Source organism: Erpetoichthys calabaricus, chromosome 16, assembly GCF_900747795.2.
Source record: "Erpetoichthys calabaricus chromosome 16, fErpCal1.3, whole genome shotgun sequence".
Classification (NCBI taxonomy): domain Eukaryota; kingdom Metazoa; phylum Chordata; class Cladistia; order Polypteriformes; family Polypteridae; genus Erpetoichthys; species Erpetoichthys calabaricus.
Window position 1 is genome coordinate 90,395,229 of NC_041409.2, and position 21,678 is coordinate 90,416,906.

Below are 21,678 nucleotides of genomic sequence, written 5' to 3' on the forward strand. Positions count from 1 at the left end.
AAGTAATATTTTACTCAATTTACATTCAGTACACCCTTTAACCAAAGTAAAATATCTCCATTTTAATCTTTGTTGATCAAGGGTGAGACAATCAAGGAAATCCCATAAAGATGAACAGAGACACAAATATCCAACAGATTTTTTTAAGCTACAAACTAAAGATTAGTAACACACTAATTTGTTAACATCTCTTTCCACAACCTGCACTTGACCTAAACCTAGATCCAATAAGTCTGTTATCGTCTAGAATATATTCTTTGACCTTTTAAGGTAGCAGAAATTCGTCCATTAATAACTTGATTTGTGAATGTGAATTTTCCCTTGAGATTAATAAAGTATCTATCTATCTATCTATCTATCTATCTATCTATCTATCTATCTATCTATCTATCTATCTATCTATCTATCTATCTTCTCTAGGCCACATTCATGCATAATGCTGAACAATTTAAAATGGAAAATTTTTAAAGCATGTTGGATATCTTATATATAAACGTCTACGCGTGGAAGTGTGTCGGTCTGTCTGTCTGTCTGTGTGGCCCAGAAGTGCGAGGCTAAAGCATGAAGCTCAAAGAGCCTGCCAGGCGACCCCAAGTTAACAAGTTGGAAGAAGAAAGAAGTATGAGGCTACAGCATGAAGCTGAAAGAAAGCGACTCCATCGCCACAGTGAAAACGCAGAGGAAAGACAAACGAGAGAAACTCACCTAGCCGCTGACAGACAAGGGGGACAAGCACATTCTAAAATGAAACCTCCGACTCTGTATTTCAATTTTTTTTCTGACGATTTCAGTAGTTTCTAAGAGCCCAGGCAGTTTATAGCACGGGCTTACACAGCTAGTTCATTTATAACAAAACTTTGCATAATGTATTGTATGAACTGTTTTCTGCTGTATCAACCTTTATTCTAATTTTTGAGCAGTTCTGGTAACCAAACTAGTCATTATCCTGAAGAAAACACTTTTTTTTTGTTTTTCTTATAAAAACAAATTAAGGAAATATTTTCCATTATCACATAAATCAATGTGTCTGGAAGGTGTATTCTCATGTTCTATGAAATAGTTACCAATGATAACAATAAAAAAGTATTATTTTTCTTTCCAGGCACAGTTTGACATCACTGTAGCCAGTGAGATCATGGCAGTGTTGGCATTAACAGACAGTTTGGAGGATATGAGGAGAAGGCTGGCAAACATGGTAGTAGCATCCAGTAAAAGAGGAAAGCCTATTACTGCCGAGGACCTGGTAAGTAAACAGTAGCATGTCTGGTATTATAAAGTTATATGTGTGGATATGACGAAGAAAACAATCTTCTGTGTACCCTGCTTTCACAACTGAGCAAATAAAATTTGCTTTAGAAACCACCATGCTTTCATGAGTCCAGATTCTCTCAGAGTTTGAAGGTTTAACTGTTCATCATCACAATAGTTCCAGTTAATGGGAACTGGTTTTACCTCCATCTTAAATAAACATAATGAATAAAGAGCTTTTGGAATTGCCATTTTGCGTCATTTCATTAAACATTTTTTTCCCTGAGAGTTACTTTTACAAAATGAAAATGGCCGAGAGCTACTCATGTTTTCTAACATTTATTCTCATCGCTTATTTCAACCCAAACAAACTGAATAAGCTGGTTTTGCCTGAACATTTACAAAATGTTGGTGTCCACAACTCACATTTTTGCATTAAAACATCACAAAAAATATTTAGTTCACCTGCAAGTGCATTTTATTTTGTATGTCTGTGTCCATTTTCTAGTGTTTCTCACACTATTGGATTAAAACATGAATGGTGTCAAAACAAAACAATGCAATTACAAATACAGTACACCCCCAAAATTCGCGGGGGTTACGTTCCTAGAGCAATTGTGAAAAACCGCGACTTTTGGATGTGGTTAAAAAATGCCTATTTTGATAGTTTAAACTCTAAATAGGCCCCTAAAGCACTTTAATTTCATTGCAAACTCAGCTTAATACATTAATACATTACCTAAAAAATTACCTTAATACATTACCTAAAAAAAGAATGTAAAGGTAAACCGTCTACTGTACAGTACTGTACTGCTATGTCTCCCACAGTGCTAGAATGTAAAATACCGATCTTACTGCTATACATACTGTAATTCATGCAAGCGCGTTTTCTTTGGTATGCGCTGTCGTTTTCTTTGTTATAAGTAGAGTAAATACGTCAATTTAATTTAATTAAAATACAGTAAAATGTACAGGTACTCACCAATGATGAATGATATTGATGATGAAGTAGCTGTGCAGTACGATGCAGAGGATTTACAACTCCTCGGGTGGCGCCTCTTCTTCAGGCGCTTCAGGAGGAGTCGAATCTTTGGATGGGTCTTCATCTGACGATATTTTTATTCCTTACGGTCGTTACCTTTTTGGCACTATCACAGAAACTTACAGATACGGTACTCCGGATAGCTGCCTCGTTCTTCTTTACGTAGCGTATGGTGCTTTCATTAATGCCATAGTGGCGCGCTACTGCATCATAACTTAGTAGTTCATCCTTCTCCTGGAGTGTTTTAAACTTCTTCTGGCACTTAGGCTCAGTGCCAGAAGCCTTAGAAGGTGCAGAGCGTTTCGGTGACATCTTGTAGGTTTAAGAATAACAAAATGAATACAATAACAAAACGGAAAACACGAGGACACTCAGCAGGAGACGCGTCACAGGGCAGCAGTCAATCAGCAGCAAGGAGAAATGAATAATGCTCTCGGATTGGCTACTTTCACCATCCCAAACTGCATTTCCCTCAGCAGTTGCTTCCTGTTCTCTCTACAGCACAGTATTGCCACGAAAAAGCCATAAAAAATTACGGAGGATATTTGCACTTTCCGCTAACAATTAATAGTTAGGTTCTAAGGAAAAATCCGCAAACGACTGAGTCCACGAACCCTGAACCGCGTCTTCGTGGGGGTCTACTGTACACAGATATGACTTATTCATTTGTCATTTTGTTCCACGTCACTGTTTCACTTTATTCACATGTCCAGTCACATGTGTGATGTGTTTTTTAGTTTGTCAGATGACTGGCACTGCATGGAGTCAACAAGAGAGGCAGGTATATGGTGGAGTGGAGCCACTTAGGTTCACTCTTATGGAATCATTTAAATATTCATCTGCCAGTCTGAACTTTAATTTCATGACATTCATGTCATGACCCAAACACAGCAGACATTTTCAGAGCTGCTTGGTGAAGATTCTTATAGTTATCAGGCTCTCGTAAGCACCAGAAATGCTGTGAATGCTGTTGAGACTTTAACTGCACATTATTTTGAAGGTTTACTAATATATAATATATAAAATCCAATGTCTCTCTGTCTGTATGTCTGTCTGCTTTTCACGAGAGAACTACCTAACAGATTTAGATTGGGTTTTTTTCAATAATTTGCTTGAACATTACGGTTGATTTTTCAACTTCTCTCATTTCGCTATGTATCATAGTTTACTTGCGGTATAGATTTATTTGTGCAAATCTGAGATCCATGCAACGGGGCCTTCCTCACTCATTCACCAGCTGCGGAGTGTGTTCCTTAACTCTACTTAGATAGCGAACAAGAGAACAATTGAATTCAACTTTGTTTGATATATAAAATAATGTGTTACTTGGGTCTTGATGAGTTTGAGTCCGGATATTCTCTTAAGTGTATACCACATTGAAAAGAGAGATTGCAATTCAGATTGTGGATCATGATTTTGTGTTAAAACGATCAGGATATGATTTTTTGGAAAGCTCGCCCACCCCTAATTTGACTAATCAAGTTTTCAAAGTGATGTAGGATTCATTAACCCTTTGGCGAGCTACTTGGAAAGGGGTTGCGAGCTACCGGTGGCTTGCGAGCGACATGTTGGAGACCCCTGCTCTAGAGAGAGTTTTGATAAACACAAATTGAATGTGAGATGGTCACAGGACCAACCATTCTCAAAGGAAACCATAATTTGTATGCTGTCTATCTGGCATGGAAACAATATACAGCGTACTTGATTATAGTGTACATTTTGGGAGTCTTCTGACTTCAGTATTATGCGAAATTTTGTTTTTTGATGTAAATTTGAACAATACCTTGTGACCTAGTGTGCGGATCGTTTGCTGCCGAAGATAGACTGGTCGCTGTGGAAATAAACTTCTTTAAGTCTTTGCTTGGTTGTGTTAAGTCGAGGTCTAAAACATAAAGTATATTGAGTGCAGAATCCAAACAATCTAAATCCAGCGACAGACTGCTGTCACCGTCCTGCTCCACTGACAGACTGAGGAGATCGTTCCTCTCCCACACTATGCGACTCTTCAATTCCACCCGGGGGGGGGTAAACGTTAAAATTATACAAAGTTATTGTCTGTCTGTATACCTGCATTGTTATCACTCTTTAATTTAATATTGTTCTTTATGAGTATGCTGCTGCTGGAGTATGTGAATTTCCCCTTGGGATTAATAAAGTATCTATCTATCTATCTATCTATCTATCTATCTATCTATCTCTATCTATCTATCTAAATCAGTTTTCCACGTACATGACAATATTGTTTTTTTTTGATACATCTGTGTACTGACTCGGGTTTAGAAGACATGACTTATTTTTAAGGATGAATTTTGTTTTGTGTTAAACCCTTTTTCAGTTTTATAATGGGTATTTTCGTGTCAGTACTTTGTGTAAGTTTACCTGAGGCCACCGTGCTGCTTGAATCATGTGAATATTTCAGTGTATTCATTCAGCCGTAGATGTACAAGATGAGTACATTGTATAAGTCAGAATATATGTCCTGCTGTGCATCTGATGTTTTTTTTCTTTTTACAGGGCGTGAGTGGAGCTTTGACAGTGCTGATGAGAGATGCTATCAAACCCAACCTAATGCAAACCTTAGAGGTGGGTACAGCATATTTACTAATGCAAAGAATCGGACAAGTACTAGAGATCTTCAGCTCATTCCTATATCTGAAAGATCACCGAAACTGGAGCTTTTTCTTTCAGACTTGCATTGCAGTAGTTAACTTCTCCCCTGCTCATTAATCCAGGCAGCATCTCTAGTACTTTGCATATGACAACTTGCACAATGTGCTGTTCTCTGTTCCAAAGCCAGTGTAGGCACTTTTGTTGTGCGGTGTTTTTGAGTGCCAAAACCTGATGATTCAAGCTCCAGTTATTCCTTTAACAAATTGCCTTCTGCATGGTTCATTTCTGTAAAAAAATAATACTGCAGAGCTGGTAGAGAACACAGATAAGCTACACTTCAATTCCTTTTGTAATGTAACTGTGTAGACAGTGGCTACAGCCCTCAATATTTCAATTACCCTTTCATTGTATTATTTATTGTCTAATTAAAGGTATTTGGCTCTATAGTCAACATTGATATGTTCATACAGTATAAGACAGAGACAAAGTAGCTACATCAAGTAGAAAGCTTTTATGTGTTAATGTAACATTCATGCTTATAAGTTTTACTGTAATAATTCAGATTGATATATGTGTCATACAGGTAATTGTTCAGTCACTGTCCTAATATGTGGCATTGAATGGTAAAGAATTTTTTTTATAAGATTCAGTTATAACAGTACTTGGCGAGTGCATATTGGACGAAGTAATGTATGCCATATACCGTATATAAAAGTACGGTTTTCTAAAAATGTAGTCATCCTTGCCAAATGTCTTTTTTTCCTCTTAGTCTCCAGTTCTCTCCTCTTCTTCCACCTCCCCCATTCTTATGAATACAATGCATCTCCACAGCCTTTCTTCTTCTACATTGTTAAAAAAAAGGACCCTTTTGTTCCTTTATTGCCACTCAGAAAATTCTTCACCTCATCTGTTCATTGTAGAATTTTGTTGTAACATCTTTTGTGATTTTTAAATCAGAAGAAGATCAGATGCTCCTGGGTAGAGTAAATGTCTGGTGATGTACAAAGCCAAAAAGCTGAAGCAGAATGTCGTTTATTATTTTTTTCCTTTGTCCTTAGTTAACGTTTTATTTAAAGAAGACATTACTAGAAACAACGAGACACCTTTCACAATTAAATCATGTTTTCAAAACAGTATTCAGTTTATGATTTTACTATGAATCATCGGAGATAAACAGCTTTATGTTGTTAACAGTGACTTATTAGTTATCCCATTTTTCTCTTTTTTTCCTGTTATTTTAGAAGACAATGGTTCTGGTGAACCACAACATCTGTCTATCGTTGAATCAACTTTCTGATGCAATTAATATGTTTATTTAGTAACTGATGTAACACAGAAGCTAGCTCTGGGTGGGATACAACTTAATTCTGCATTAGAACAAAGTGCTGTGCATGAAAGTCACTGATCAATCTAGCAGGATTTCTTTGAACTGCAGGAAGAAACAAAGCTCTGGCTTTCAACAGCCCTGTACTGAAAAATGGGTTAAAAATTTAATTCTGTTCAACTCTTGATTTTGTATTTGTATCTGAAAGATACAGTAGTATTTGACTGACTTTGGGTTTCCTTGTTTCATTCAGTGAGAAGTTAAGCAAAATGACCCATTTTATTGGCTAACTAGAAAGATTACAATATGCAAGCTTTTGAGGCAGCTCAGGCCCTTTCTTCAGGCAAGATGTAATGAGATGCGTTGCCTCGAAAACTTGCATATTGTAATCTTTCTAGTTAGCCAATTAAAGGGGCCATTTTGCTTAACTTCTCACTACATCCATAATGGCGAACATGGTACAACACCTTAGTACTACTTATTTAATTCATAAATGTTTACTCACGAAGACATATATTATACTTTAGTTTGTCCTTATGTGATTTCTTTTGTAGGGGACACCAGTGTTTGTCCATGCTGGACCTTTTGCAAACATTGCACATGGCAACTCATCCATCTTAGCAGACAAGATTGCTTTGAAACTTGTTGGGCCAGAAGGGTTTGTAGGTAAAAGACTTCAACTTCATTATCCCACTTAGATTGTGTCATCTGTAGATGCTGCAGTTATCTGCATTGTAAAGTCAAACACAAGACTGATGTATTGGCCATAGACTACTGCTGTGTTCTTGCCTAACTACAATGTGTGAGGATTCAAAACTTCACTCTTTGAAGGGATTTGTGATTGGATAAAAATGAACAGCATTTGCTGTCGTCACTGCGTAATTTATTCTTGAGATGACACTTGTTTATTTTGTGTGTATAAGCTCAGCTGCACCTGTATTTAAAATCTTTAAAATGGTGTGGCATTCTGCTTCATCAGTATCATATTCAAGTATTTATACAGATGTTATATGCAGTGAGTGACCAAAAACTCTAAGGGTTTAAATATAAAAAACAGACTTCATAAAATATAGCTGTTGCCAAAAATCACTAGTTATGAGGAAGCATAACTGAGGTGAATTTTAGATTTTACAAACATAAACTGATGTCTTTTAAAAAAATATATTTTCTCAACTCTTTTAAGGCCTGGTTAATTATAGGCAGGTACCAATTTCTGCTTGTGCAGGGAACAGATGAAAGCAGTGAGCCAAAAGCCCTATAATTTATCTGCATAGTGATAGGACCTGTCAATTTTTTAAAGACCAGTTTATTTTCTGTATTAATAGTTAATATACATCCCATATTTACTTGTTGACATGCATGATCTCCAAAATACTTCCTCCATTTGATGGGATTCACTATGACAGGTTTACAGTGAACTGGCACCCTGACCAGAGTTTGTTCTTGCTTTTCCCCATTGTTGTTAAGTTAGACTCTTGTGACCCTAAATTGAATTGAGCGAGTTTGAGAACATCATGTTACCTTATAACTGCTACCTTATACAGTTACTGTTAGGTGTTTTAGGTTGCTGCTTACAGGAAAAAAGTTTAGGATTTAAGAAATAAATAACAGTGGTAGGCTTTGTGAATTTTGTCTTATGAAAAATAAATACATGTACAGGGGAAGAGCAGTGGGATGCTTATAATGGACCACCTAATCCTGCTTTTAACTTTGACTTTTTTACTAGTGTCTTGAGAAATTTAAACAGAACATATTCGTCACATTTAGAGTCCGTTACTTAGAAACAGAAAGCATTACATATATAAGATATTTAAACCAGTGTGTCCCACAGAATTTAGTTTTAAGGAAAAGAGCAACACCTGCTCAGAAACAACAGCTCCCATTACTTGGGCTTGCTGCTCTAAGAAGTGCTTTATTTTGTCCTTAAATAATTTAATTATTTTCCTCATTTTTCAGCACCATGGTATATATGTGTTTCTTAATCTCTATCTTTTAGTTTCGGAGGCAGGGTTTGGAGCAGACATTGGGATGGAAAAGTTCTTCAATATCAAATGCCGCTATTCAGGCCTCAGACCACATGTGGTTGTGCTTGTTGCTACAGTGAGAGCTCTCAAAATGCATGGAGGTGGACCAACGGTAAGCATGAGAGTTTTGTTTTTCTTAGCTAATAAACGGTGACTTTTGAATGCATTATAAAGGGCAATTAAACTGTTTGTCTATTATTTAGCTATATATCACCTGATAGTCGTTTTAATAATAAGCCATAAGTGCACAATCTTTTCTCAAGACTTCCCCACTCAGTGTCTCAAGGTGAGTTGATAAACTTAATAGCTATGTTGCTCGACAACCATGCCAGCCATCATGGCATCCATATGTACTTCATGACTCATAACTGTGTTCTCTTAAATGCACTTTTCTTTATTTTTTCACCAATATTTTACCATTATATAGTGTTTCCTTGCTGGCACAGTATTATCTGGTGCACAGGTACCACAAGGATAGGACATTACAGCAGAGAAGAGAATACCGTTGTGTATGGTATAAGTGGAATGTAATAGCCAGTACCAGTAAATTCCATTTTTGCTGCAAATGGTCCTGAAAGTAACCCATAGGATACCATGGCAAGTGAGAAAATAACGCAGTCTATGAGGAAACCAGAGAGATTCCTTCAGAATTTATGTAGGCTTACGTTTTATTTATTTAGATATTTATTTATTTAATGACCACTTGGGCACAGCCATTAGCAGTGTGTCTGTCTGTGGAGAGAGTGTCAACCTTGTTGAGAGGTTTACTTTCCTCGGCAGCGACATTCATGTCTCTGGTGACTCTTCCTATGAAGTCAGTAGACGCATTTGGAGAGCTTGGGGGATCATGAGGTCACTGGAAAGGGGTTTGTGGCGCTCCTGATATTTCTGCAAAAGGACGAAGGTCCAAGTCTTTAGAGTCCTGGTGCTTCCGGTCTTGCTATATGGTTGAGAGACATGGACAGTATCCAGTGACTTGAGACAAAGACTGGACTCCTTAGGCACTGTGTGCATTAGTTACGACACTACGGCCATGTGGCGCGATTCCCTGAGGGTGATCCAGCTCGCAGGATCCTCATTGTTGAAGACCCGAGTGGCTAGGCCAGACCAAGGGGATTTCCATGTAACACCTGGCTGCGGCAGATAGATGTACATTTCTGGAGGGTGGGACTGGACCACGTGTCTGCCTGGGGGGTTGCAAACCAGGATCCCGAGCTGTTTTGTTGTGTGATGGGTGCGCTAAGTTTTTAAAGTAAAGATATATGGGGCAGTAACACCCGAGAGTTCAGGGTGCTGCTCATAGGTGATTGCAGGAATTCCTAATTCTTGAAGCCTGTGCAGACTTTCAGGTGATGCCATTTGTAACTCAGTATGGAGAAAGAGTGACTTGTCCTTGCCATAACCATTTAAATCCAGACTCGGGAGGCAAGTTGTGCAGATTTACTGAAATGGGTGAAAGAAGGCCAAAGGCTTCAGAGAGAAAAAAAGGGGAACAACAGTGCTCTTGGTGGGACTGGAGTTTGTAAGGTGGAGCTGTCTAATCCAACAGACCATTTATAGTTAGACCTAGTTTGGCTAGAGGATTTTGGTTGGCCCCCTTTTTATTTGGATTTTCTTTTTCTTTCGTACACATAGTTTATTACTTACTTTCTGATTTTAAATAAGTTACTATTTTGATATTTTTAGAACATTTGAAAAAATTTGATGAGAACAGGCTGTTCGGCCCAGCAAATCTCACAAATCTATCCAAAGCATTTCTCCTAAACAACATGAGGTTGCATTTTGAAGGTGATGAAAGTCCTACCTTCTATCACACTACTTGATAATTTAGTTCATGTGTCTGTGGTCCTCTGAGTGAAACAAACTTCCTAACATCTATGTGTAATTTACCCTTAACATGTTTCTAACAGTGTTCCTGTGAACCTGTTGAACTCTTTTTAAAATAACAGCCAGGAAACACTGTACTAATTCCTTTCATCATCTCCTTTGCATTACATTTTTCTCAAAAAAACGTGTAAAAAGCATTGCATTTTTTACCTGTAAAAATGACATTTTTTATTGAATTTCATCTTTCTACTGTAAAACATGCAAAACACTAAAAGTACAAAGTCAGAAGTGTAAAAAGTGTAATGATGATACAAATAATAATAACTAGCCATCCCCCACGGCTCTGCCTGTGTAGTAATGAAACAGGACAGTGAGGAGGGCCCTGCCCGGCTCCTTACTCCTGACATCACGCTTCCCCCTCCCCTCAGCCTGGAGATTCTCTCTCGGATTAGCATGAATATATCATTCCTGCAAGCGTGCTTTGATTCTTAGCACGATGAGAGAAGTCACAAAATCAACTGGAATGTTCAAGCAAATTATAGAAAAAAGCCTGATCTAAATCCATTAAGTAGTTCTCTCATTCACTAGGAAAGTGGAGGTAAGGAACACCCCAAGGCTGGCACGTGAGTGAGGAGGGCCCCCACCCCTCGGGCCTGCTGCATGTCTCTCAGATTCGCACAAATAAATCGGTTCCGCAAGCAAACTATGATACATAGCACAACAAAAGAAGTCGCAGAATCAACTGGAATGTTCAAGCAAATTATAGAAAAAAAACCCGATCTAAATCTGTTAAGTAGTTCTCATGAAAAGTAGACAGACAGACGATGGATTTTATAGATAGAGAGAGAGAGATAATATGAAATAAATAATAATAAAAATGATGATGTTAATACTATATATAATGTATTTTGTGTGGTATATCTTTGAACAGGAAAACTGCTTAGGTGTACAATTGTTTACCTGACACTGTTCAGCATAACAGTTCATCTCAATAACAATTTTTTTGAACTCATCATGCTCAAGAAATAACGAAGTAAGTAAGTGGATGTTGGCTGTCAACATTCACTTTTATTCCTGGCTGCCCCACAATATAAAAACGAGGTGGTGCTGGTTTATTTGGGCGAACAGAAACCCAACCACGAGCATCGCTTTCAGATTCATCAGAATCACATTTCGGTTTCACTGTCCATTTCCATTTTGTTGCCTGAAGACCGATTCACTTCGTCATCACTGCTGATTAAAGGCTCCTCAATATCACTGTCAAAAACATGCAACACCTGGACTGTTGAAAAACATTTCTTACAAAATGCCATTATGATGCTAGGAGATCCACTGTTGCCTGGGTAACACATAGAGAAATCTTTGGGTGTAATTCTTCTGCTTTATAAACTAGCTGGAAGAATTCTGCTGGTTTAATTATTATATATATTTAGCAAATGGCATTTTTGTATTGAAACTGATATATAAACTGACATTGAGGTGATATACTGTGATATACTGTATTTTCTAATAAGATACATCTCATCATTGTGAGACATGTCATTCAAAACCAATATGAAGTTTTGGAACTAGAAACGGCCCATTATTGCAAAAGGTCCATTATTTATAAACAATAAGGTAAAACTAGTCTACTGTCATTTGTGAAGTGTTTCACTAAACGGTTGCTATTGTGTGCCTTTCTTTTTTAGTTTCTCATTATTAGTTGTCTAAAACCTAGTTAAACATCTAAGATAAAGACCAGTTTATAAATTATTCAGTCATAGATTTTCATATTTTCTTTCTAGAATCAGCTTGTTATTATGTATCTTACTGTACAAAGACTATTACAAGTTTTTGAATTTTAATTTAACTTTTCTTAATGTTACTAATTATTATATGTATTGTTCTACCAAATTGCAGGTAACAGCTGGGATTCCACTTCCAAAGGAATACACTGAGGAGGTATGCACAGTTAAAGTCATTTTTTTTTGTAGACTTCACTTGCCAACCACCGGGTTTGGTTTACTGGATATACAATTTAAACAGATTGTTATTTTCATGGGAATTGTTACATATGCATTATTTTCACTTTTACTTTAAAACTTTTGTAAAAACAATACTTGTCCTTTATTTCCGGCCCTGGGTCTTTCTCGCAGGACGTATAATGCTGCTCGCGTTGTCAAGGGGGGACGGCTGAACGTACGCTAAGGAGATGCCGTCGGATCATCTGCTGTCTTTCTGCTGTTGCTGCTGGCGAGCTGTGTGTTCTTTTTGTCACGCTGCACGTCAATCATTTAAAAGCCTGTACAGCAGCTGTCCTTTTGCCACTTCACGTCTCTGCCGCTCGCGTGAGGGGGGGGGTGAAAAGGGGGGGCTGAACGCATGCTAAGGAGAAGCGGTCAGATCATCTGCTGGTTTCCTGCTGCTGCTGCTTGCAAGCTGCGTGTTCTGCTTGTCGTTGTTTTAAGAGCTGGAAGCACATGATATCTTTCTGCCAAAAGCATTCCAACAACTGCTTGGTTAGATGTCCGTGAACTTGTTTTAAATGTTGTCTCACTGCCTTGTCTCGCATGACGTTAAAGTGTCTCTTGCGGGACGTCAAATTGTCTTCACGTGACATTAAAGTGCCTCTCGTGGGACGTCAAATTGTCTTCCGAGAAGATCATGTCTCGTCTCCTTCGTCTCCCTCCCAGGATTTTTTTTATAATAGAGAGATTACTTACTTACTTAATGTCTTGTCTAGTTAGAATGTGTTTTTCATAAAGACAAGCTTTCTTTCATTCCTTCCAACCATTCTGTATCTAAGTGATTATTTTTTGTTTTTTGGTCATATGAAGTGTAATTCCATAAATTCTTATCATCTTTGTATGAAGGATATTGTACCTGTGATGGTCTATAAATCCCTGTCAGACATGTGTCTACTTTTTAAAATTTGGTAGTTCTAATCTGTTCATATTTTACATAGAGTAGTAATACTATAGTTTCTATAAAATGTTTAGTGTTTCCTATTAGGTGTAATATGATGATTAAATTATTTGTCATTGGGAGTTAAGGTGTAAAGTAAAAAGCCTTAACAACTGCTATTGTCTCCATGCACTTTATTAATCTGTTTAGTCCTTGCATTTCAAAACCTCTTCATGAACTCTTATATAACTCCTCAATGTAATCAGTTGTAGTATCCTAACCTTTCAACTATGCCAGTGTAATTGATTGTTTTGACTGCCTAAGCTATGAAGCATTTGCTTAAAGAGGTAATATCCTTGTTCTAGCTCATCTAATCTTTTTAAAACCTGCTTTATCCAACCCAAGTTTATGGGGGGGGGGGCAAAGCCTATCCCTACACCGGTGCTTGGAAGGTAGGATGTAGCTCTGGAATGGGTGCTAGTCCATTACAGCACTAATGTGCGCGCACACACTCACACACACACACACACACACACTTACACAAGAATTGACAGTTAACCTAATCTGCACATCTTTGGGGATGAGGGAGGAAAACCGAAGTACTTGGAGAAAAACCACATGGACAGTTCAGAATGTGCAGACTCCACATCGGAAACAACCTGGGCGCAGAATCTAAACCCAGGGTACTGGATTCCTGAGGCAGCACCACTGTGCCTCTGTTACTGTACTTGCTATATAGTCTGCATAAACTGCATGTGAATTTCCCATTGGGATTAATAAAGTATCTATCTATCTATCTATCTATCTATCTATCTATCTATCTATCTATCTATCTATCTATCTATCTAAATGCATAAAAATATATTTCTGTTGACCTTGCATGATATAGATGACTTGTATAGATATAATCAGTCAGTTGTAATCAGCAGCTTACTTTTTAGTGTTAAATGCTAGTATTTTGGCATTGCCATCAACCAGATAAGTTGTATTTGAGCAGATCTCAATTATTTCTTATGTCAGCTTAATTTTAAATAGTGTATTTTGGCTTTAATGCTTTTTATAAGATTCTGACATGACATTAAACTAACTAGAGAGGGAGAGTAATGAGGCTTAGAGCTTGGGTAGGATCCTCAAAAGGTCTTTAGTTGACTATTGACTTACTGTGCTGTTCCTGTTTAAATTAAGCAGTAGTACAGACTGGCATTGCTTTTCAAGTACAGTTAATGATTCCTGACACGCTACATAAACCTTACTGATTGTGGAGTAGTTTTTGACTTACAATACAAATCCTAAAATATAGAATCCCCATCCTATAAAATTAACAACACACCGACACTGTTGAAACTGGCAACTCCAAAGCTTCGAATATAGTTTAGAAGAATACATTGTCCTGAAATATTTGTGCACTGCTGATAAAACAAAGAAGGAACACTAACAAAACAAAACAATACAATAGATCCGTGGCTATGTAAAATACAAATACAATAGACAGCAAAATTCTTTTGTAGTCATCTTTAGTCATCAGTGTTCTTCCATACTGACACAGTAGGTTTGAATGGTGAAAAAGTACTTTTGAGAAAATCGGTCGGGTAGTTTACACCACAGAAACATTAAGAGGCAGCAGTTTGAGTGTGTGATCCTGTAACATCTGCTCCATATCTTCACTAGAAATGCTGTTGGGGCTTTAAGCTGGCTATACCACAACAATAACTTTTTGTTTTTTTAGCCACACCAATGTATCGTTGGCTGTATGATTTGGGACGTTTTCGTGTTAAATGATGTCTACCTCATCAGAGCTGTAGCTGTTTTGCACATTGTAGCTTGTTTCCTCAGAGATTTGTCTTTACTTGGATGTAATCCATTTGTCTTCCTTTGTCCCAAGTCTTAAAAAGTCCTGATCACCTTTCTGTATATAATGCTTACATTACAATACTTTGCTTTATGGTATGTTAAGACAATATGTACTAGTACTTGTGCATTGTGGTAAACGTACATACTGCTGTTGTTCTGGTGCACTCCCATGAAGCTGTGATTTTTTTTTTTAAAAGTACCTAAGTAGTTGTTGCATGCACAGTTTCCCTTAATTACACCATGGAAGACTGTGATCCCCTTAAGTCAAACTTAATGTGCTGTATCAGTCAGTGCATGCTCCCAACCTCACCTAACTAACTAATAATGTGACGTCATCATAAAACTGGTATCATCAGAGCCTATTTAACTGTGTGATAGGAAAGCACAGCTTACTTATAGAATTGACTAGAGCTTCTAGATTTTTTTCATGTTGATATTATAAAATATTTATGTTGATCCATAGCAAGTAATCCAATTAAATACATAATGTTCATGTTATATCACAAACAAATCTGAAAAGTACAATAGATTTTCTAGGCATCATGACTAGCTACTATATTTGCAAATGGAATATTACAGAGTTACAGTATATTAAAATTTTATATTAACCGGCATATTAGTTTATATTTTCTGGGCAATACTTTATTTTTCTTGCATTATTTAAGTAATATTTGTTTTTGTAAATATATTGTTTTTATTTTTCATTATGAAATTTTGAAAGCACCTGTGCTTTTTTTCCCCCCTAATTATTGTTATACAAAATTTCATGCATATTGTGAAATGATTTCTAGGTCATATCGCCCACAATCCTTTTGGCATAGTATATTCCTTCCATGAATATATGGGGGAGGCTTACATTGAATGACTCAGAAATGAAAAGCATAAAAAGAATTGTTATTTTAACAATAGTAATTCTTGTTCTTTCCAAATGTCTATACATTTTATTGAAGGCCATAAAGCGTATTTTTGAAAAGCTAGGTATTGGGATCTAGTGGCTAAGACATTGGATCTATCTTTGGCTCGTCATATAAGCTGTCTGCATGTTAGTTATAAAAAAAAAATGGTTCTTTTGTATTTATTTTTTTGGTCAACATGAAGTGACTTTTGAAATGATGCTTACCATGCAAAGTCATATACAAGTGAAATGTACAGTAATCCCTCCTCCATCGCGGGGGTTGCGTTCCAGAGCCACCCACGAAATAAGAAAATCCGCGAAGTAGAAACCATATGTTTATATGGTTATTTTTATATTGTCATGCTTGGGTCACAGATTTGCGCAGAAACACAGGAGGTTGTAGAGAGACAGGAACTTATTCAAACACTGCAAACAAACATTTGTCTCTTTTTCAAAAGTTTAAACTGTGCTCCATGACAAGACAGAGATGACAGTTCCGTCTCACAATTAAAAGAATGCAAACATATCTTCCTCTTCAAAGGAGTGCGCATCAGGAGCAGATCATGCCAGAGAGATAGAGAAAAGCAAACAAATCAATAGGGCTGTTTGGCTTTTAAGTATGTGAAGCACCGTGGCACAAAGCTGTTGAAGGCGGCAGCTCACACCCCCTCCTTCAGGAGCAGAGAGAGAGAGAGATAAAAACAAACAACCAAAAATCAATACGTGCCGCCCTTCGTGCTTTTAAGTATGCGAAGCACCGTGCAGCATGTCGCTTAAAGGAAGCAGCAGCACAGAAGGGAGCAAAGTGAAGATAATCTTTCAGCATTTTTTGACGAGCGTCCCTATCGTCTAGGTGTGCGAACAGCCCCCCTGCTCAATCCCCCTATGTCAGGATCAGAGACAGTCAGCGCAAGAGAGAGAGAGAGAAAAGTAAGTTGGGTAGCTTCTCAGCCATCTGCCAATAGCGTCCCTTGTATGAAATCAACTGGGCAAACCAACTGAGGAAGCATGTACCAGAAATTAAAAGACCCATTGTCCGCAGAAATCGGCGAACCAGCAAAAAATTCGCGATATATATTTAAATATGCTTGCATATAAAATCTGCGATGGAGTGAAGCCGCTAAAGGCGAAGCGCGATTTAGCGAGGGATTACTGTATATGGGAATTAATAAATGGAAAGCTATAATAATGAATTTATTTTCTGTTGGTAATAATACAAAAACACTATAAGATAAAGTCTAAATTATCACAGATGTTTTGTTTTTTTTTTTCACTTGTAGTATTTTTTGGTATATGGTAATACGAGAAAGTACAAATCTCTTCCTGAAAAGTGTTGTATCTTTTTCAAGTGTATGCACACAGGAAAATCGGATCTGTTCAATGCCAATCAAAGTATTAACTGAGAAAGGTTCTCTTTGGAAATTATTCAGGTGACAAAACTCAAAAGACATCTAGATTTCAAGGGTAGAACAATGAGAGTACCCATATCAGAATACTTTTTATGCCAGTTTGCTTGGATTGGACCTGATCGGGTGCTAAGTCATCAAATAGGATCCTCAAAGGTCCATCTTGACTTAAAATGAAAAACGTAATCTAGTAGTTTGCGTTTAACCATAAATATGAATGGTAACACCTGATGCCAGTATTCGCAGACTTTAAACTGGTCCTCAAAAGAAAGATTGTTGATGGCCATATTGGTGGTAGGGATTTAAGGTAAAGGGAAGCTGATCAATCTGTGGCATTAAAGATGATCTACAAATAGAAAAAAATACAAGATGATTGGCTATCTATAAAGAATAGGCTTTCCTACTAACTTCAGTAAGTGAATTTTTAAATACCGTATATACTCGCGTTTAAGATCTCCCGCATATAAGAACTTACCGTATCATTTCTGGTATTTTATAATGTCGGTCATATAAGTCGAATGTGGAAAATTCACGCTATTGATCCAAGAGATTAGGATATGCTAACGCCCACCTCTATGTATTGTGTCTACATATCCACATGGTAACACCCGAACTATTCTGAAGTGTCGTTTGCACTGTTTTGTGTTTTTTGTATCTCACACCCTCATACACCTTCATCGTACGAGTATCCCTTATCTACGATGGAGCATTCGATCAGAAGAAAATATATATATATTTTTTTTTGTTCTTTATTTCGCCTTATACGATTTCTCGTATTAGGAATTTGTTAGTTTTCGCATACCCCTTGGGGTCAGAGTGCAGGGTCAGCCATTGTACAGCACCCCTGGAGCAATTACAGGTTAAGGGTCTTGCTCAAGGGCCCAGCTAAGTAGGATCTCTTTTGGCAATGACGGGGATTCGAACCAGCAACCTTCAGGATACCAGTACAGATCCTTAGCCTCAGACCCACCACTCCACCCTAAATATGAAGCTGGTTTTAAATTAAACGTTGTTGAAGTGGCGAAAGAAATTGGTAACTGCGCTGCTGCAACAGAATTTGATGTGTCTGAGAAACTGGTGGGAGACTGGATGAAGCAAGAAGATGGAAAAAAAAATAAGGCATCGTATTTTTGAACGGGTGTATACAGTAAGTCAGGGTCTGATTTTATGATCGATTTTTCTGGTTTCCAAGACCCGACTTGTATGTAAGTATATACAGAAATTCCCAGGTAACTTTTAAGTAGCTTAAATTTTTGCTTTCCACAATCATTGGCAAAGTACTTCAGTTAACATTCAGAAAAATAAAATTTCAAAACTTGCTCTAAATGGAAAGTCAGGAAAGAAATTGCCACTGTTGTCTGAAAAGACCTTTAAAAAATGGCCTCTAAATCATTAATACATTTTGTTAGAGATAATTTAGGTGTTGGAAAATGCCTCCGGAACAAAAATCTTTTGACTGATGAGCCAAAGTTAGTAATATTGTACTACAGTGTCAGATGTGTTACACAAACTAAAAACAGTCATTCAGGAGATGAAGCTCTTAGCAGCTATAAACCAGAGTGGTGAAATATTGTAGACACGTTCATACTGAGGGCAATTCTGAGGTTAATCAGTCCCAAGACTTGAATCAAATGTGCAGTTTCCTTGGCTGATACATTCACATATAAAAGTTCCATGTAACAAGGCAGAGCTTCTGAAAAGTCCTGTAAAGGTTCTCAAAATTCAGCTCCAGTTGTTTTTGTTTCAAAGGGAGCAGAAATAGTCCACTGTTGTGTTTGTATTAATACCACTAATCTTTTTCACAAACACTTTGTTGTGTGATAATGTGCTCAAATCGTAAAGTCATGTTAAAGACATAAACTGTGCTACGGATAGGAAAGTGAAAAGGCTAACCTAGCATTCTCAGACCTGCTTAATCTAACTCAAGGTGGCAAGAAAATGAAAAACCAAACACCCAAATACACAGCAGCCAACACCTCAAAACATTCTACTGCATTTTTGCTGCTCCTGAAAGTCATTTAAAGCTTACTGCTACATGTTCTACACATTTGACCCGGCAGTTGCACACTATTGTTCTCATATAAGCAGAGCTGGCTAATTTCTGAAATCTGAGGAATTGTTGGTTAAACTTTCACAATGTATTTGCTGTCTACTCTGCAATTTACTAGACAATTCTTGTGGCAGCCTAGCTCTGAGGCTAAGGATCTGCGCTGGTATCCAGAAGGTTGCCGGTTCGAATCCCCGTCACTGCCAAAAGAGATCCTACTCTGCTGGGCCCTTGAGCAAGACCCTTAACCTGTAATTGCTCCAGGTGTGCTGTACAATGGCTGACCCTGCGCTCCGACCCCAAGGGGTATGCGAAAACAAACAAATTCCTAATACGAGAAATCGTATAAGGCGAAATAAAGAACAAAAATAAAAAAAAAAATGTATGAGGCTTATGGTCTCGGGTTGTTCAGTTTCATGTCATTAAGTGTATACCACAGAACATGTAAGCAGAATGTTAGGCCATCTGTTAAAAAGCTGAAAGTGAACCAAAAATGGATCTTACAGCAGGACAGAGATCCAAAGAAATATACAACAGATTGATTCAAAAAAAGTAGGAGAGTTTTGGATTGTGTCAAATCTTGGATCTAAATCTCATTGAACTGTTGTGAGGTGATATGAAGTATGATGTGCATGCAGGGACATCTTCAGATACCAGTCAGCTCAAGCAGTTTGGAAGTGGACAAAGGGGTCTTGCGTTCAGTGAGAGGTTTTCCATGAAAGTGCCCAAAACCAAATGTTAAAGCCAGGGATATACTTAGTTTTTCTACCCCAGGATTTTGTGTTTATCGTGATTTTGTATACATTTTTTTTATTAATTCCAAGTGCAGTTTTTTACTATGATTTGTAAGATTATGTGATATTCAGTGATATCAATAATTTACTATGCATTCGATTTTGATAGGTTTATTTAGTGTAAAAGATTTTTTGCTATGTAGTTAATTGTATCAAAATATTTATTTACTAAATTCTATTGTATAAGTACCAACAGAATAATTTCCTATTGTTGTCTTTAGTAGAAGTACATGATATAATGCCTGTAATATACTTCAGTACTGTTTTCACTCATTTTATTTCAGTGCCAGTGATGTATGGAATGTAAGAGGTAACACACGTGGCAGAGCTGAACACATTATGTCCACTCCGCCACTTCACAGTCTGATTGGCATTAGTGTGCCACACTCAGTGTGTCAGTGCCTCGACGCTTACCACTGCTTTTTATAGGTTTTAGTTCCAGCTATTATTTGTCAGGAACATGTCAATAATAATTTATTTCATTTTATTTTTGAGTATTACTTTTTAATTGCCAGTTTTGTAATGTCATTGTGCCACCATTTCATGTACTCATTTCTCGTGGATGACAGCCATTTTATGTGTTTTTTTTTATTTTTATGGGCACCACCATTTTATTACTGTTGTTGAGCATGTGGTTTGTATATTGTGTGACATCATGACATCTACATGCATAGTGTCCAAGCTTTAAAACATTACTTTGATTTTATTTTTGCTCTGAAAAATTTGGTGACTCTTCTGAAGACATTAGTGTTTTTATGTTTGCTTATAACCACAAGAATCCTTTTGTTTTTGCCCTTAATGAAAGGACTCTTTTGACCTTTTCTGCTTGTTATTGCATAATTTTGAAGACTGCTCCGAACTTCTTCTATAATACGCTACCGTGGCTGTTTGTTTGTCTGTCCAAGATTTTAAATCACCTGTAGCTCGTAAACCGTTTCACCTATTGACTTGAAATGTGGTACACATATACTACGTGACGTCTACTATCTGCTTTCGGGGTGATGATTTTATTCCTTTTTTTTTATTTTTATTTTATTTTATTGTAGACTCAACTCTCGGCAGCGTGCAGCAGGGTGGCAGCGCGGCGCATGCGCCCTTCTCATTCCCTACTACCTTCGCTAATCATTCTTGAGGCAGATTGAAGACTTAAGTGCCAGATTAAATGAAAGATTAAAGAAAATGTACTAAGTAATTGCAACACAAAAACTAACTTAATCAGTTTTAACGTGAAAAGATGCCGACGAAAGAAGAGAAGCAGCGGGCCACTAGGGTGGAGTAAAGAAGAGCAGCTCAGGAAAGAACAAGCGCATCAACCACTGAGCAAACGAATGATAAACGTACAGAGAAAAAGCATGAATACTAGGAATGCTCAAGTCAAGTGTATTCACTGCACGTTATCGTGCAGTGCGCCGTTACTGGTGTAGATATCATTTATGTTGATCTTCAAGCCCCAGGCCTTGCACAATGTCACTTGTAACAAAGCACACTTAAAAAACATATGCTAAAATTAATTTTCTTTTTTCATGTGGCCTTTTGTTGTGTTTTTTTTTGTTTGTTTTTCATTAGAATCTGGAACTGTTGGAGAAAGGGTGTAGCAATCTGTGGAAGCAAATTGAGAATGCCAAAGCATTTGGAGTCCCTGTTGTGGTGGCAGTCAATTCTTTTAAGTAAGGACCCCCTATGATTTTACTATATTTGGAAACTTCAGAATTCAAAACTAATACTTA

At 37.4% G+C, this 21,678-nt stretch overlaps 1 protein-coding gene across 1 annotated transcript in view; it reads left to right on the forward strand.

The window, feature by feature from the left end:
• Nucleotides 1–21,678, forward strand: part of mthfd1b (methylenetetrahydrofolate dehydrogenase (NADP+ dependent) 1b) — an 84,196-nt gene that overhangs the window by 48,121 nt on the left and 14,397 nt on the right. Inside the window, exons 18-23 of the mRNA XM_028821132.2 lie at nt 1,103–1,243; nt 4,805–4,873; nt 6,779–6,890; nt 8,221–8,360; nt 11,975–12,016; nt 21,518–21,618. Coding sequence (XP_028676965.1) covers nt 1,103–1,243; nt 4,805–4,873; nt 6,779–6,890; nt 8,221–8,360; nt 11,975–12,016; nt 21,518–21,618 — 605 coding nt within the window. The remainder of the gene's footprint in view (nt 1–1,102; nt 1,244–4,804; nt 4,874–6,778; nt 6,891–8,220; nt 8,361–11,974; nt 12,017–21,517; nt 21,619–21,678) is intronic.